This window comes from Astatotilapia calliptera, chromosome 7, assembly GCF_964374335.1.
Source record: "Astatotilapia calliptera chromosome 7, fAstCal68.1, whole genome shotgun sequence".
Lineage (NCBI taxonomy): Eukaryota > Metazoa > Chordata > Actinopteri > Cichliformes > Cichlidae > Astatotilapia > Astatotilapia calliptera.
Genome location: NC_137428.1, coordinates 55,388,173 through 55,404,840, shown reverse-complemented (window position 1 = coordinate 55,404,840; position 16,668 = coordinate 55,388,173). Strand labels below are relative to the sequence as shown.

At 40.8% G+C, this 16,668-nt stretch overlaps 1 protein-coding gene across 1 annotated transcript; it reads left to right on the top strand.

The window, feature by feature from the left end:
* The first annotated feature begins 308 nt into the window (after positions 1–308).
* Positions 309–10,672, top strand: LOC113026668 (CD81 antigen-like). The gene is made up of 8 exons (XM_026175701.2): positions 309–470; positions 2,113–2,227; positions 7,118–7,215; positions 7,317–7,391; positions 7,532–7,645; positions 7,772–7,873; positions 9,787–9,870; positions 9,987–10,672. Exons 1-8 carry the CDS (start codon positions 405–407, stop codon positions 10,050–10,052), a joined length of 720 nt encoding a protein of 239 aa, XP_026031486.2. The 5' UTR covers positions 309–404; the 3' UTR covers positions 10,053–10,672.
* Positions 10,673–16,668: the final 5,996 nt, after the last annotated feature.

The window sequence follows — 16,668 nt, the reverse complement described above, 5'->3', positions numbered from 1 at the left end:
TTTTAAAGCTGTTTTGAATATGTGATTTAGTTGATTTAAGTTGCTTTAAAAAATTGTCCTTTCGTTCGTTCCTTCGTTCTTTCGTAAATCTGGAATACTCCCTAGTGTGTTCACATTTTATGAAATCATTGGTTTTTTACTTGCTCACTCGGGTAGATGGGCAACTTGTTATTCACTCGGCCACCTCCTGTCCAGTTCACTTGGTGGGCAGTCCTCCCGTCTCGGTTTTCACTCTTGATTATAAAGGAGGAGTTTGCTGTATGAGTCCTTCCAGCCCAGCTGGCCGAACAAACTGAGCCCCCCCCCCCCCCAGCAGTGACTGTGTGATCCTGGGAAGTAGACTCCTCTCACTCTCACAACTTGTTTGATTTGGGCGTAAGGACGAGCTGACAAGACCTGGAAACATGGCTGTTACGGGCTGTACGAAATGCATTAAATATATGTTATTCTTCTTTAATTTTATTTTCTGGGTGAGTCGACCATATTTTTGTTCTCCGACGTTAGTTCTAAATTTATTTGAGTAACGTAGACTTCCTCTGCTTCTTCTTCTTTTGTTTCTCTCGTTTTCTGTTTAACTGATTTAACAGCTGCAATTTTACACATCTGTGAAGACCATAGCTTAAAATAATTTCAAAAAGATAAGCACAGAGGAGTTTCCCTCCTGAACTGCTCTACAAATTAAGCTGCTCCCTCTTAGTGAGAAGGGCAGCATCCATCCATCCACACAGGCACAGCGCACAAACTCTTGGCAGGAGCTAAAAATGCTCTCCCAACCTTCATCAACTTCTTTTCAGCCTGACTGAGCAAACGGGGAAAAGTGAGTGGAAGAGCCGGGAGGTAAAAGCCCTCCAGGCTGGCTGGTGTCTCTTCCCCCCCTCCCAGTCTTTTTTACCGGGATTGTACTCTCTGCCTGTCACTCATCATCTGTACTTCAGGTCCACCGTTGATTTAACCAGTGTTCACCTTAACTGTGAACTCCAGACAAAAAAAAAAAAAAAGATTTCAGTTTAAAAAAAGACTGAAAGACATTTAGGTGACGGGAATAGGTGTTTCCCTCCGACTGTTTCCTTTTCCTAGAGTAATTCCCAAATTCCTTAATTCCTAAACATCGTGCTCAGACTGCACTGTGTGAAATTTCACATCATTTTAGTACATTCAGCCTGTAAACTGAGCTCTTCTCAAGGCAGTCCCTTTTTTCCTTGCTTCAGTAATATGGGACAAGCCACAGTAGTTAAACAGCCTAATCTGGGTACATCAGTACATCACTGCAAACTATAGATATCCATTTTAAGTGCAGAATTGACCATTTGCATGGGGTGTTTTTAGATTTCCATTTGGTTTGCCTGTTTAGAGTGTGTTTTTGTTTTTAGGACGAACAGAATGCCCATATCCTGGACATGCTGCACTTGATTGAGTGTTTCCTCTGCTGGCCTCACTGCTGTGCCTGTCATTGTAAAAGCGCTAAGCCCCTTCTTCCTCATTTTGCTATTTTCACGCTGAGGATTCCGTTTCCTGTTTGCTGAGAACAATGGATTTCAGCCATGGCCAAAAAACACAAAAAAGAAACGAAAAGAAAAGTGCAGATATAAACACGGGCATGTGAACAATAACAGGAGCTACGTGCACTTTAGCTGTTCTATGATGACACTTGTCAATATATTTTTGCTTCATCAGATACATAATTTAGAAGAGAGATCAGGGAGTTGAAGTTGAGTCGATTTTAAACAATGCTGCGTGGACATGTCTGTGTCGTGGGTCACTGAGGTGTCAGGATGTCCTTTCTTTTCTTAAATGACAGGGGGACAGGTCACACACACACGCACACACACAGATATTAGCAGAAAGGCTTTGGTGTGGATTTGATCTCCCGAAAGTCAGTTTTCATGTTGTCTTAGATGTCACGGTGCTGTCACATGTAAAACATGCTGATGGGTCTTTTCTAAAAAGTCTTTAAAATTTAAAAACTACAGGATGATTTTAATATTCATGCTTCCTTTTCACTTTCATTTCAGACACTTAGGTGGGTCTGATCCTCATAAAGGATTCATCAAAGTGACCAAAAAATATGAAACAAAACAATTAAAAACCTTTTTTTGTTTCTTTCTGGGACAGCTGGCCGGAGGTGTGATCTTAGGAGTGGCTCTGTGGCTACGCCACGACAGTCAGACCAGCAACCTCCTCATTCTTCAGTTTGATGATCAGCAGGCACCGGGCACCTTCTATATCAGTGAGTATACACCAATAATTTGAATAATAGTGAACTGGTCCTCAGGACTGTGTGTAGTGAGGCAAGGAGGGCTGCTAGAGGAGAGGTGTGGACAACCAGGAGAAAATGTGGAAAAAAAAAAGAAAAGTATGTGTAATTATGTTTTTAAAGGGGAAGAAATTAAAAAAAAAGTGAACTTTATTGTTAAGGAGTATTTAAAAAATTGGGCAGGTGTTGGGGATTAATTCTTTTTGGGTGGGACCAGAAAACATTTGCGAGCCACCAACTGTCCTGAAATACACCCCTCCCTAACACACACAGAGCTCATGGAAATCATAGTTTTGAGTTGGTCTTCAAAACTTTTACCACAAGTAGATTATTCTTAGACCAGTTTTGAGGTGGCTTTAACACCACAGGGAGATTGTGCCCAGATTTAATGTTGGGAAAGCTGTTAATATTTTATGTTTCAAAGCTAAATATTCACAGAGTGAAGTGGCCTCATTTTGGCATCTACGGATTCTTACATTATAGCTCATACCACCCTCTCATTCAGAGTCAGGTTTCTATTTTAAGGATACTTTACTTCATATAAGGAAACTGCTCTGCCCTTGTTTTTCATCCTTATCATGATGGAAAGTTTACATTTAACAAAGTGATCAAATTTAACTCACGTGCTTCATGGTGAGCTGTGAGTGACATCCAGATATTTTGGAAATAGTAGGCGTGACACGACCTCTAAGAAGACCAGGAAACAGGACTTGCGTACATCCGCAGCATGAATTAAAAGCGGCAGGGCCAGGAGCTACACCTCAGTCCACATGCTGTAAGGCACATGCAGGAGAACATCTCTGATTCAGTTTATGGAAAAAGTCCCAGCCTTGATGTTCTTTCAAGAGAGAGGCCAGATGCTTCAGACAGATGTTTAAACACATGCTGGCTTTGAGAAAGTGGTCTAAGAGCGCAGCTGAAGCGATCATGAGCCTTCTGTTGTTCACACTTTAAAGTATTTTATCCTCAGGAAAATTCAGGAGTTCTGCACTACTGAACCGCAGCTCCATCTCTGTAACTGCACATGTTTTGCATTTTTTAACCTTTGTGTTGTGTCATGCCCACGACATGAACTAAGGTTATGGGTTGCAAGCACGTCTCCTTCACTGCCCTCAGAAGTCCTAAGGTTGGCCATGAAACCTACAATACATGATACAATTTAAAAATGTCAGCAGTCCGTGATCTTGGTTTGTTGTGGTGGTGAACTCTAGTGAGCCCATTAATTTACATTTGGGCCCCTGCTGCGCTCCCATACTTACTCCTCAGTAAGTATACGGAGCAAAGGCGGGCCGTGCTTTTTATAGAGGCGAGACACACTCGTGATTTTAAAGGCAGGGCGGCAAGTGGGGCCCACCCAGGCAAGATCAAGAGACTGCTTCTTCTTTTTTCCTCCCCTGTCCCTTAGACATACGCCCTTACATAATTCAAAAAAACCTTGTACATCTGCACATTATCCCTCAAATTAGAGTTTGGAATGGATGTTTTTAGCATGCTGGCACACCAAAGTGGTATTTATGTAAGACTGAAAATACACACCATCCTGCCTCTTCACCAGAGCTTGAACCCATTACTTGTGGCAGCTGACAGTAGTCTGGTCTGGGTAGTGTTACAACTCCTCGTACTGTACATTTCTACAAAACATGCTTAATGAGGCTCTTAGAGGCAGATAAGAATTAATTCCCCCTCTCATGTCTGTATGTAAATATGAGATTACAGCCAGGACTGGAAAACAAGGGATAAAAGCTTATAAGGCAAGCCAAGAGCTGACTAAACCCAGAAGGTTTACACAATGTTGTGAACTCTAAAAGTGCCAGTTGTCTTTATACGTGCCCCCATGTTCGGCTTCATGATAAATCACCATATTTGACAGTACAATCACAATGAGAGAGGAGCCAACCAATTAGACCACTATTTTCAGTGGCAGGAAGTAGATACATTTCCTTGTATTTTTAACTGCACTATTCTCACCTCTGTAGCCCAGTGAGTCAAACCCCCAAACTGCCCCTGATATATCAGCATGTGTGTAAAGCTCTTTGGGTGGTCCACTTTTTTATTTTAAATTGGATCTGTTATGTTCATTTGCAACTCCCCCTTTTCTTGGAATTTTTCGAGTAGCTTGCGTGATTTCAATGTTCATAATAATCCTTATTTATCTTACACTTAGGTCCTGATGCAGGCTTTCGGTTCAACCTCTGATTCAAACAAGCCGCTTCGGTCAGAAAAATGGAAAAAGTCCTTGTGTGTCTCTTTTGTCTGCCCTTTTTGTTTTAAAGTCTTTGAAATAACAAGAGAAAAGCCAAATAGATCTTTTTTTTAAACAACTAACCCTCCTCACATAATTTCTCCACTGACATGCTGTATAACAGGCTTCGTCTCCGTTGTCTTGCTCCTGACTTTTCCCTTTTTAAATACTGGATGAGACGAGCAAGTGGGGCTTTTAGCTGGCGCCCACCCCACCACCACCACTTGGGGAGATTACACTCTGAGACAAGAAATAAATGAACTACCCCGGGGGTTTAAAATCGCCTGTCTCCCTTAAAGTCTCAATAGCCTTCAAGCTTCAAAAGGTGTTGTCATAGTAATGGAAGGCAGTGGAAATAATGCCTGCTTTGCCGCGTTGCCGGGTTACTGGCCCTGGTAGCCGTTTCACAGCGCGACAAAAGAGAACGAAAAAGGAGGGGTAGTGAGTCGACACACAGAGAGCGCAAATCTAAGGATGGGAGATAGTTCTGCGTGATAAATGAGGTACAGTGTGAGGTATTGGAGACCTGCAGATGCAACAGAGTCAGAGTCACTTACTGTCTGTCCCCTTTTTAGACTGCTCTGTCAGGCCACATTAGAGGATCGGTGTGCTTTGTTTTTTTATGCACACAAGAATAGAAAAGCCAGAAACAGACTGTTCCCGAACCATTTCCCACTAAAAGCACCGCTAGAAGACCCCCTTCACATCTTATGTAAAAGTAGCGGTACACTGCACGCTGCTAGTTTAGTCCAGCAGCTCTAACTTTAGCAGCTGCCCTCTGAAGTTTGTAAATGTAGGATAGAAAGGGCTGTGACTGATTTTCATATTCCTAGTTTGAATTTTTTCCCTTTATATGGAGTCTTTTATGCTTTGTGAATTACATAGTTGAAGATATCGTTTCACTCCCCTCTAACATGGTTCAGGAGTCTAGTCTTTGGACATCATCTCGTAATATGAGATCTTCTGTACTCTTGGGGATTTAAAAGGTGAGATTACTTTGGGTACTTTGGGAAGTACTGGTCTAATATTAGGTGGTGCGGTGGTTAGTTCTGCCACCTTACAGCAAGAAAGTCATGGGAGTGAATCTAGGCTGGAACTTTTCTGCATGTGTCTTCCCACAGTCCAAACACATGCCTGTCTCTGTGTTAACACTGCAACATACTGGCAACCTGCCCAGGGCCTAACCCCACCGCTCACCCTGTGAGAGCTGGGATAGGCTCCCTGAATAAAATAAGTGAAAGAAAATGAATGAATGGTTTAGTATCATGAGAATTTCTTGCTTATTGTGCCTATCATGTTGTGTTATCCAATATCATGTTCTGAAATCTAAACCTGAGCTACAGAAGAAATAAGAAAACTGTAAAATAGCAGAAAATCTCTAAAAGGATTCTTAAAGTTATAGCTCGTTGGATGGATATCATGAGATTATTATCAAACAAATTGCAGTTTGTCAGGAATGTTATATCTTCTAGATTTTTATTCATGCTGATAATTTGTTTTCATTAAGATTTTTTGTGTGTGTTTGAGCGGTGTCCACCCGCACCCTTCTCGTGATGCCTCTGGAGAAAACTGATTGCAGTTATTCTTTTTTTGTATGTGTGTTTCTTTTGCGTGGGCAAATTTCCTGGTGTAACACAAATATGCTGCCATTTAATAGGAGATCTCCACAAAAGTGGTAGAAAGCGAGTACGCACAGTGCTTACAGCACAGCTTTCATGCTGGGTGTAGTTGAATGCAACGCCTGCTAGGAGACAATTCCACATGACTGATGCTGCATATGAAATTTTTTCCTACAACGCAAATGCTGAATCTATAAAACACAGTCAATTTCCTTTAGAGACTCTAACAGTAAATAAAGCAATTACACTTGGCTTCATGTGAGGCAACCGACGTCAAATTACTGGTTTCATGTTATCACCAATAAGTAAAGCAACTCATGTATACACGAGAAGAGATTAGAGGGCACAGTAATTCTGAAGGAGACTTTATTGCATTTCAAGTAAATTTACTTTTTATATAATCCTACACCGATAATGCAAAACAGATTTTTAGCACCCACACAGTGTTTTTTCCTTTAAGCTGCAGAAAACACAAACTGGGCCTCTGCTGTAACTGGAGCTTTATTACCATCCATTGACTTTCTGCTAGTGTGGAGTGCCTCCATTATGGCTATGTGCCATTTACATTTAAAATATATATTTTTTAAACATAATGCCAGTTTAAATTGCAAATAAAAAAAATGTGTGTACATTTGTGGGTGGGTGTCAGTGAGTGTCTGTCCTTCTGTTTCCTGGGGAAGTATAATGGTCCAGGTCAGAGGTCAGTACAGAGGGGGGTTGAGGGTGTCTCAAGGGAATTTCCTCCCCTAAGGGAAGCACGCAGTCATCTCTGCCTCTCTTAGTCAGGATCTGGAATCTTACCTTCAGGATGTCAACAGTTTCATTCTACAGAGTCATCAGGAAGTCAAAACCCAAACAATGAGCAGTGGACTAGCGAGCAGTGGGAACTTGCAGGTCTAACACTGCTGCCCTCTAGTGGTGCTGATGATGCACTGTCGCTATGATAAATCAAATGTCTTTAAGCCGTTGATGGACAGTTTCCTGCTCACTGTGCGTTTACAGGTGTGTACATACTGATAGCTGTGGGAGCTGTTATGATGCTTGTGGGCTTCCTTGGATGTTATGGTGCCATTCAGGAATCTCAGTGCCTTCTGGGCACAGTGAGTATACCGTTTTATCCACAAGTGACACTTTTTTTTCCAAATAAAGTATTTTAATCTTTGGAGTCACTGAAGTTAAAATAAATATCTTTGATTTGTAGTTCTTCTTCTTTTTGGTGATCCTATTTGCCTGTGAAGTGGCTGCAGCAATCTGGGGTTTCATGAACAGGGACACTGTAAGCACACACACACACAGTCACGGTTCACAGCATGTTTGATGTCTGCGTTGATGTTCCTTCTCTGCACCTCTAGTGAATCGTCTCTGTTTGTTGCTGTGTCTGTTAAACACCCCATCCCCACTCCTGATTATTCACAGATCTCCAAAGAACTGATCAATTTCTACGACTCTGCGTACATCAAGGCTATGGATGTGTCTGGGTCTGCCAGTAAAGACAGCGCCATCAAGGTGTTGGATGTCTTCCACAAAACGGTACGAAATGATGGGGGAAAAAATTATCACATTCTTTTTTTTTTTGGCCCTGCTGCTTTGTTTTTGAAATGACAGGGTACAGAAATATTGTTGACTTCATGTTCCTGTGTTTTCTTTCTTGTTCAGCTCGACTGCTGCGGTAAAGGAGACGACACGGCTCTCTTTTTACAACTTGCCACCACCTTATGTCCTACAAAGTCTCCAGAGGATTTTCAGTTGAGATCTCAGGTATGCACAAATCTTTTGTTGTCTTCCCACTCCTTTTCAATATGTAACTAAAAACAGGTGAAACAATATTGAAATGTATTAGCTTTATTTTGTAAAGCATTTTTTTTCTTTTCTTTGCTTAATGAACTTTGTATATTGTTTCCATGATCGAAATAAATTAACACACAAACAAGTATTAGTAGTAATAATACTACTAACAACATTAATACTAATGTAAGCTTGTTTATTATATTTTTGTAATATTAAAAAAAAATCACTGTAAAGTATTACTAAGGAACTGGGTTGCTACATGTCCCAAATGTAATATGTTCAAGTACATTTAAAATACATTTAGTCCCGTGAAGGCCACAGCAAGTGAATCACATGTGTGCTCACATCATTCAGTAATTCCTTACTCATCATGGACTGTCACTCTGGAGAGACCACTCCCTTTAGGATTTGTCTTAATTTGCAGTGATATCTCCCTAAGGGACAGCTGGACTGAAACCAAGCAAGTGTTGCAGAGCTGATTAGCTCTCATTACTATGTAGGATTCACGTTTTTTTTCCTGTAGTTTTGTAGATTTGTAGGTATTTTGTTGGTTTTTCAGTGACTGCAGTGCGGTCACGTTAGACAGAAAATGTTAATGTTAAGAAATTTCAGGTATAACAAGTTTGCAATATTCTTAAGACACCTCTCAGGCTCAAGGAACAAATCAGTGTTATTGCTACACATAACAGACAACTTAGCAAAGAATCAATATTGAATTGCCTCTTTAGCCACTGTTGCTGTCAGTCTATCATAAAAACACAAAGTTGTTCCCATTTCTTTCGTTAAATTTACAAAAAACACAGTTTGACAGGCATAAAGTTGCACTTTTGCACCAACATGGTGACTTAAAAAAAATGTTTGTTAAAAACTTAGCATATTTCAGCACTGTGTGCTGTGTGTGTCCTTAAAGATTTGAGGAGAGTGAACAATTGGAGAACAAAAGAAGTGACAGGCCTAGAAAAAGCTGTTTATATATAGCAGATAAACAGTATCTGAGCCACGAACTTAAGAAACAGGAAAAAACATTCAGCAAAGACTAGATGCATCTGGCTCTTCAGTTGACCCATGCACTGTTCCCTGAATCGTCATCAGAGATGGTCTGAGTGGAAGGATAGCTGTCAAGAGGCCATTCTTAGCCAATTCTTCCTGTTTTGCCTAAGGAAGTGAAAGAGCGAGCAAAGGCTGAGGTATGCGAAAATACACACAAACTGGACTGGAAATCAGTGGCAACAGGTCAAATGAAGTGATGAATGAAAACATTTGAAACTTTGGGTTAAAATCAGCGTCAGTGAGTGTCTACAACCAATCGATAAAACACAGTGGAGGCATCATTTCAGTTAGTTGTGTTGGAAATCTTGAATTGCTGAAATTCCGAACACAGAAAAGTAGAATCAGACTTTAATATCGTATGAAAAACGTCTGATTGGCAAGGGCTTCATTTTTCAGCATGGCAATGATCCCATACACAGTGCCGGTGCAGTGAAAGCATACACAGATGCACGAATAGAAAAACACAGTAAAATAAGGCTAAAATGTCAGATTTTTATTCTTTGACAATTACTTGTCATCGTGATTTTAAAAAGAGTTTGGAGATTCTGACATGACACATGCAAGGATACACCTCATCATATTTAGTAAATGACCAAACTTGGTGATACCATTAACAATGACTTGTATCCTCTTATAACTGTTAATATGAACATTGCTATCAGAAATCATTTAATTCACCATTCAGAAAACTGATCAGAACACCTTGTTTTGACTGCAGGCTCTGCTCTCAGTTATTAGTGAGCCGTAACAGTATGTGTGCAGAGTGAAGAGCATTCTCATTCATTACTGTGGCGTGGTCAGCATTCCTTATTTTCCCTCTTTCTCCCTGTCAGAGCTGTCATTATAAACTGATCGAGCTCTTCTCTGAGAAGCTCTACGTCATCGGTCTGGCCGCCTTGGTCGTTGCTGTCATCATGGTGGGTATTAGATTGAAAATGCATTTGTCTAAATCTCTGCTTTCATCAGCTGTGATAACATTGCAGGTACTGGAATACTCCCTTTGAATTAAACTGCTTTCATCTTTCACATTTAGATCTTTGAGATGATCTTCACCATGGTGCTCTGCTGCGGGATCCGCAATAGCCCCGGAGTATACTAGCAGTGCAACAGGCAGCAAGAGCCGCACCATCCTGTATTGGAATCATTTTGTTGTGTGTTTCTGTGCATCGGCTCCACTTCTTCATGCTTAAGTCACAAGATGGATATTTCTGCATTTGTTTTATTTTCTAGAGAATTGAAAGCTGTTTTTAAGATCTGTCTTCACTAACTATTTAGACAGTATCGTAGTTTCTAGCAGTGAGATTTTCCTTATTTATCATGGAAAATGTCTTCATTATAAATCTTTTATACATGCAATTTGTTGTGAAATATTTATCTGTCAGTCATTAATTCTGTTTTTACAGATGTATAAATTGTACATATACTTCTCATATGTTCATGACAGGAGTTAGTGTATTCCCTGATTGATTGTTGCATCTTGCTTCAGTGTGATAGTAATTTAAGTGGCAGGCTTTCAATAGTTGAAGGAAATATTCTGTTTTGCTCAAATAGCAAAAAAAGAATCGACGAGCATGTTTTCAGTCCGCTGTGTGTTTCTTCCTACTTGAACTTGCTAAACACCTTTCTTTAAAAAAAAAAATAGGATAAAACATCAATATCTTCGCTCATAACCGGTTTTAATAACTGTAATAAATTATGCTAACTCTCTTGTACCATTGATTCGTCTTCATCTTTGTCTTTTTTTCTTTTCTTTTTTTGTTTTTGACTACTCCCTTTAGGTGTTGTCACAGAGGATTAACTTTCTTATTCACATATTTGACTTGGCAAAGATTTATGGCTTACCTGACGCGATCCTCCTCACTTACCCAGGCTCGGGCTGGCAGTGGGAGTGCACTGGCTTTTGGCCCTCAGGGGCTTGCTTTCTTGCATCGTTGCTTGTGATCTATAGGTTGAAGTGCTTTCTTATGTCTTAGGGATTTTGTCACATTGCTTCCCATTAGTTAAATTAAAAACAAAAATAACAACATTTAACAAAAGAGAAACACATCTGTCGTTTCTGTCTTTTGTTCTATTTCCCTCCCGTCACGCCCAACCGGTCATGGCAGATAGCTGCCACTCCGTGTGACTGGTTGTGCTAATCTCAGTGATAGCACGCACTTCCAAAATAGTTTGTATGAGCAAGTCTCATAAAAGATGTAGTATTTAAGTCACTTTAGCCTCTGGAAGCCACTTGGCAACCCAGCTCCTCCTTACTATATTGTGTCTGAATCCTTGTCGAGCTCTCCCTGACTAAGGATTTGCTAATGCTTGTGGAATAAGGAGCAAGGTCCCAGAGCAGAGCCACACTTCCAAATTTAAATCACAGCAGGTCAAAAACCATCTTCTTTTAACTAAAGTTAATCTTATTACTCTCATTTGGTAATATCTCAGTTCTTATTTCCTACCCAGCAGCCACTACATTCATCACTGCTGCATCACTGTTGGCTTCCTGTTGAATTTAGAGTACATTTTAAGATCCTGGTCTTGACATTCAGAGGCTTGCATGGACTGGCACCACCCTACATCTCCGATCTGCTACAGCCCTATGTCCCTAGCAAGTCCCTGAGGTCATCTGATCAGGGCTCACTTGCTATAAAACAGACTAAGATGAGAACTAAGGTTGACAGAGCTTTTGCCGCTGTGGCCCTGAGACTCTGGAACTCTCTCCCTCATAAATTAAGAACCGTGGACTCTGTAGTTGTTTTTAAAAGACAACTCAAAACTCACCTTTTTAAAACTGTTTTTGGTTAATTTTTGCCTGTTTTATATTGTCTGTTTTACCTTTTTATTATTTGTTATCTTATGTGCAGCACTTTCTGAGTTCGTCTCGAAAGATGCTATATAAATAAAAATTTATTATTATTTTTATTATTGATAATTATCCAGGAGGAAAAATATGCAACTCGGACATTTTTTAAAAAGTTTCCATCTTTGAGCCATGTCCAGGTTGTCCATGTGAATCCACATCTTCATAAAAACATCCAGTTTCTACACTGTGAGCTTTTCAGTATAGAACATGCCGTGCGTGAGCTCTCTGTTCAACATTAAGGACTCCGCTCTGTTGAACCATCTCGCTCTTTAAGTTTCTTCTTGATTGCCGCCTTGTTTCAAACCTGCTCACAGGCCTGCCGTTTTTGATGCGAGTCACCACCGGGTGGCACTGTTAGCTTCTTGCTCACTCAGCACCCCCCCACCACCATCCTCAGCAGCAGCAGCAGAGTCACTTCAGTTAAAAAGTGAACTGACTTGTCTTTCTGGCCCTTTGGCAGACACACCCGGTACACATGTTTGCTCTGGCTGCTTTCTCATCAGAGAACGAAGCATTTGTGCTCATCTCACGTGTTTTTAAACCTACATTTTGCTGGTTGACAATCTCTGGCATGTTGTTCTTTGATTTTTGTTATCATATCATCGTGTGTTGTTATGTGCAAGCCCACACATTTGGCCTGACTTTGGTCTGTTGCTTGAGGGCGTGTACTTTGGTTCCAAGTTGAAAGAAAAACCAATGCAATAATATTTAGATAACAGCGCGTTACAGTCAGAGTGGAGGATACAATATGTGGAAGCTGCATTTCCTGTTAAAAAAAATCAAAAATCAAACTTTGATCTCATTAATGATCTTGTGGCTGATTGAAAATTGCTTCCTGATGCTTGCACCCAAAATTTCATGGAAAGGCAGAGGAGTGGAAGCTGTGACAGAAGCACAGCAATGCCCATGGGTTTGCTCTGGGATGTTCAGTTACCACACATGGGTGTAATCAGCGGCCATTATTCACATTTTGGCTGGATGTTTGAATCAGCACTGAGGTTTGGCAAGCAAATTAGATTAACTTTCACCTGAAGAAAAATCATCCACGCCTACAACCTTCACACCTCCTTCTTGCGTCACTCAGGTTTAAATGCTTCAGCAGACCCTGGGCTCTCTTTAAATGGACAGTTTGAGTGTGTGTGTGTGTGTGTGTGTGTGTGTGTGTGTGTGTGTGTGTGTGTCTTAAAGGACGTTGAAAGTTTTTACTTTTTAGTGAGGTGACCAATTATTGTCAAGGTACGGCTGAGAGGCATGATATGAACTAGAACGCTGGACTCAGGAGACGGAACATAAACTTAAAAAAGGACTTTTAATGTTGAACTCTTGAACAAAAATACAAAGTGCAGTTAAACAGGAGCAAGTACTCTGAAAACTAGGAATATCTGGGGGGGAAACAGAACAAGGAAACACCCAACCATGCAGGTTGATGCAACGAAGAACAAGGGAAGACTCAGACAATGTATGCACACGCATGCCAGCTAATGAGGAGATAGGAAATAGGTGGGAGGACAGTTGAAGCTAATCATGAAAATTAGATGGACACAAATGAAAGGGGAGTAACTTCCCACAAGAACAACTTCACACAGGAAGCACAGAAAGACAAAAAAACCCCACAAAAGTGGATAAACTAAATACTACTTAACCAAGGTACACAAAGACAATTGGAAGATAAAGGTAAAATATAAACAAGACAACCCGTTATACAAAAGGAGCAAACACAACACAAATGATCCTTCAAACTAAAATGTATCATAATTCATCACAGAAACTCAAAAACCTGGGCATTTGTGACAGATCTCACAGATAAAGCTAACACTTTATAATACGGCCTGCAACCAAGGGTGTAATCCAACTTTAATTGAAAGGCAATTTTAGTGTGTTTTATTTGAAATAGATACACTAGAATAAGGGAGTAAACAAGTCAATTTTCCATAGGAAAAAATAAATAATTATACTGTAAGTAAATTTAAGTACAGCCTAATTTCCTGGTAATTTTGCAGAAAAACAATCAAACCTTTCCCCTTCATACATCAGAAGTACACTGCATGTTTTGGGACATAAGACATATTATGGAGTGTGTTAGCATGGAGTGTGTTAGCATGCCTTTTTATGTCTTTAATTTTTCACAGCATTCTTTTAATGTTGTTATGTTAATAATAAGCAATGGTCGGGGCGACCATGGCTCAGGGGGTTGGGAAGCGTATCTGTAACCGGAACGTCGCCGGTTCGATCCCCAGGCTCTCTGTCCTGGTTGTTGTGTCCTTGGGCAAGACACTTTACCTACTGGTGTTGGCCAGAGGGGCCGATGGTGCGATATGGCAGCCTCGCTTCTGTCAGTCTGCCCCAGGGCAGCTGTAGCTACAACTGTAGCTTGCCTCCACCAGTGTGTGAATGAATAGTGGCATTGTAAAGCGCTTTGGGTGCCTTGAAAAGCGCTATATAAATCCAATCCATTATCATCATTATTAATAATAATAATACATTTTATTTAAGAAAGCGCCTTTCAAAACACTCAAAGACACTGTACACAAACACGTTACAACATTTAGCAAATAAATAAAATATTTCAAAGTAGCAGGATGGAAAAATGTATGTAGAACAGGCTAATGTGAATAGGTGAGTTTTGAGTCTGGACTTAAAAAGAGGGAGGGAAGTGATGTTTCTTATCTCAGGAGGAAGGGAGTTCCAAAGACAAGGGGCAGAGCAACAGAAAGCCCTGCGCCCCATGGTGGCTAGCCGGGGGACAGGGATGGGAAGAGAAAGAGAGGAGGAGGATCTGAGACACCGAGAAGGAATGGTGACTTGAACCAGGTCAGAGAGGTATGAAGGCGAGAGATGATGGATAGCCTTGAAGGTGTACAAAAGTATATTGAAATTGATGCGGTATTTAAGCAGTGAAGCTGCTGCAGGGCAGGGGTGATGTGATGCATAGAGGGGGTTCTGGTGATAATACGAGTGGCAGAGTTCTGGACACGTTGAAGCTTATGGATAGATTTTTGACTAAGACCAAAAAGAAGAGGGTTGCAGTAATCGATCCGGGAAGTGACCACACTATAATTATTTCTTTGTTTCCTGTAAAAATCAGACTTGTTACTTTTGTTTGTTTCTGGATAATAGATTATAATAGATTATTTTCTCTCTCTCTTTAGTTTGATCCTCAGCAGGTCAGCTGCAGATGAAACTGAAATCAGGTGCTTAACCGAGCCAGTTGAGAATATTGCTGCAATGGGGCGATCGTGGCTCAAGAGTTGGAAGTTCGCCTTGTAATCGGAAGGTTGCCGGTTTGAGCCAGTCTCGTTTGTTATGTCCTTGAGCAAGACACTTCACCCGTTGCCTACTGGTGGTGGTCAGAGGGCCCGGTGGCACCAGTGTTTGGCAGCCTCGCCTCTGTCAGTGCGCCCCAGGCTGGCTGTGGCTATAATGTAGCTTGCCATCAGCAGTGTGTGAATGTGTGGATGACTGGATGTGTAAAGCGCTTTGGGGTCCTTAGGGACTAGTTTTTTAGGTTCGTGTGGTAAATCCTCTCAGGTTGTGATCCTGAAGTCTTCCCATGCGGACATCCTGGATCCGAAAGAGAATTATCGATCACAGTCAATCGTGTCATCAGTCAGTTTTCCTTTATCTAATATGTACATGTCAGTTTTCAGGTGGCATGGTGGGGTGATTGTTGCACTGTCAACTCACAGCAAGAAGGTTCTGGGTTAAAATTTACATCCTCCAGTTTTCTCCCACAGTCCAAAGACTTGGGGTTGGGTTAACACGTGATTCTAAATTGAGCAAAGATGTTAATGGTTATCTGTCTATCAATGTTAGTCGTGCTATAGATGAGTGACCTGTCCAGTGTGTGCCCTGGGACAGCTGTGATATTTTTTCCACTGAAGCTTTGGGTGTTTAAAAGACTATGTCTCACCTACAGGTATCACCTATCTCACCTGTGAATAGTGATGTAAACCGACTCAAATTAAAATTGAGACATCAGTCTAATGTCAGTTTATTCATTTCACATTAAATATGCACAGACCCTGGCAGAATTGAACTGCAGTAGCAGAGCTGTCCAAACACTTGAGGTCAAAACTTTATAATGAAGAAATAATAGATTATAATAGATTATTTTCATGGTCAATCAATAAACTGACTTTTCTTGAGTTTACAATCTTTACAAATAAAATTCACAAATGAAATAAAATTTGACCTGTAGTTTGCTCCGACCTGAAAAATACCAACAAAAGAGACGACCACAGCAGAAATGATGCAGCCATGACAACCGATATGTGCATCTTCATGTCTGAATGTCTGGTTTCTATTTTTTTTTCTATGCTTTCCTAATGTCTGGGTGTCTTCATTCTTCTAGTCATAGGTTTCAGAGATTACCACAAACAAACAGATGGTTTCTAATACATGAGGCAGCACGCAGAGCAAGGGTGTCTTGCTCTTACCATCAGCTTCTCTGACGCACACATGCACACACGCACACACGCAGACATGCACTGCCCTGAGTCAGTACCCTCTATGTAGACTTCTGTCACTCAGCACCTCTGGTTTGTGCTGAGAATTCAGTGTAACAGTTGCTCCAATGCTTTAATTACTGACTGACTCATCAATGAATTGTTGCGACATCCTAAAATAAATTCTAAAAAAATTCCACTAACATCGAGCCGTAAAGCAACATAAACAGAGATATTTAAAAGCAATTCACATTACAAAACCTGCTCTGTGTTCTCAGGGAGCCTCGGAAGCAGAGGCAAAAGTTCAGTTTTAAAAAAAAGTCTTTCGTTTTCATTTGCCGCTCTTCCTCGGAATCACTGACAACTGTCGATTTTTTTCACGCCCCACAATGTCTTACTCCCATTTGACTCACCTCTTTGTT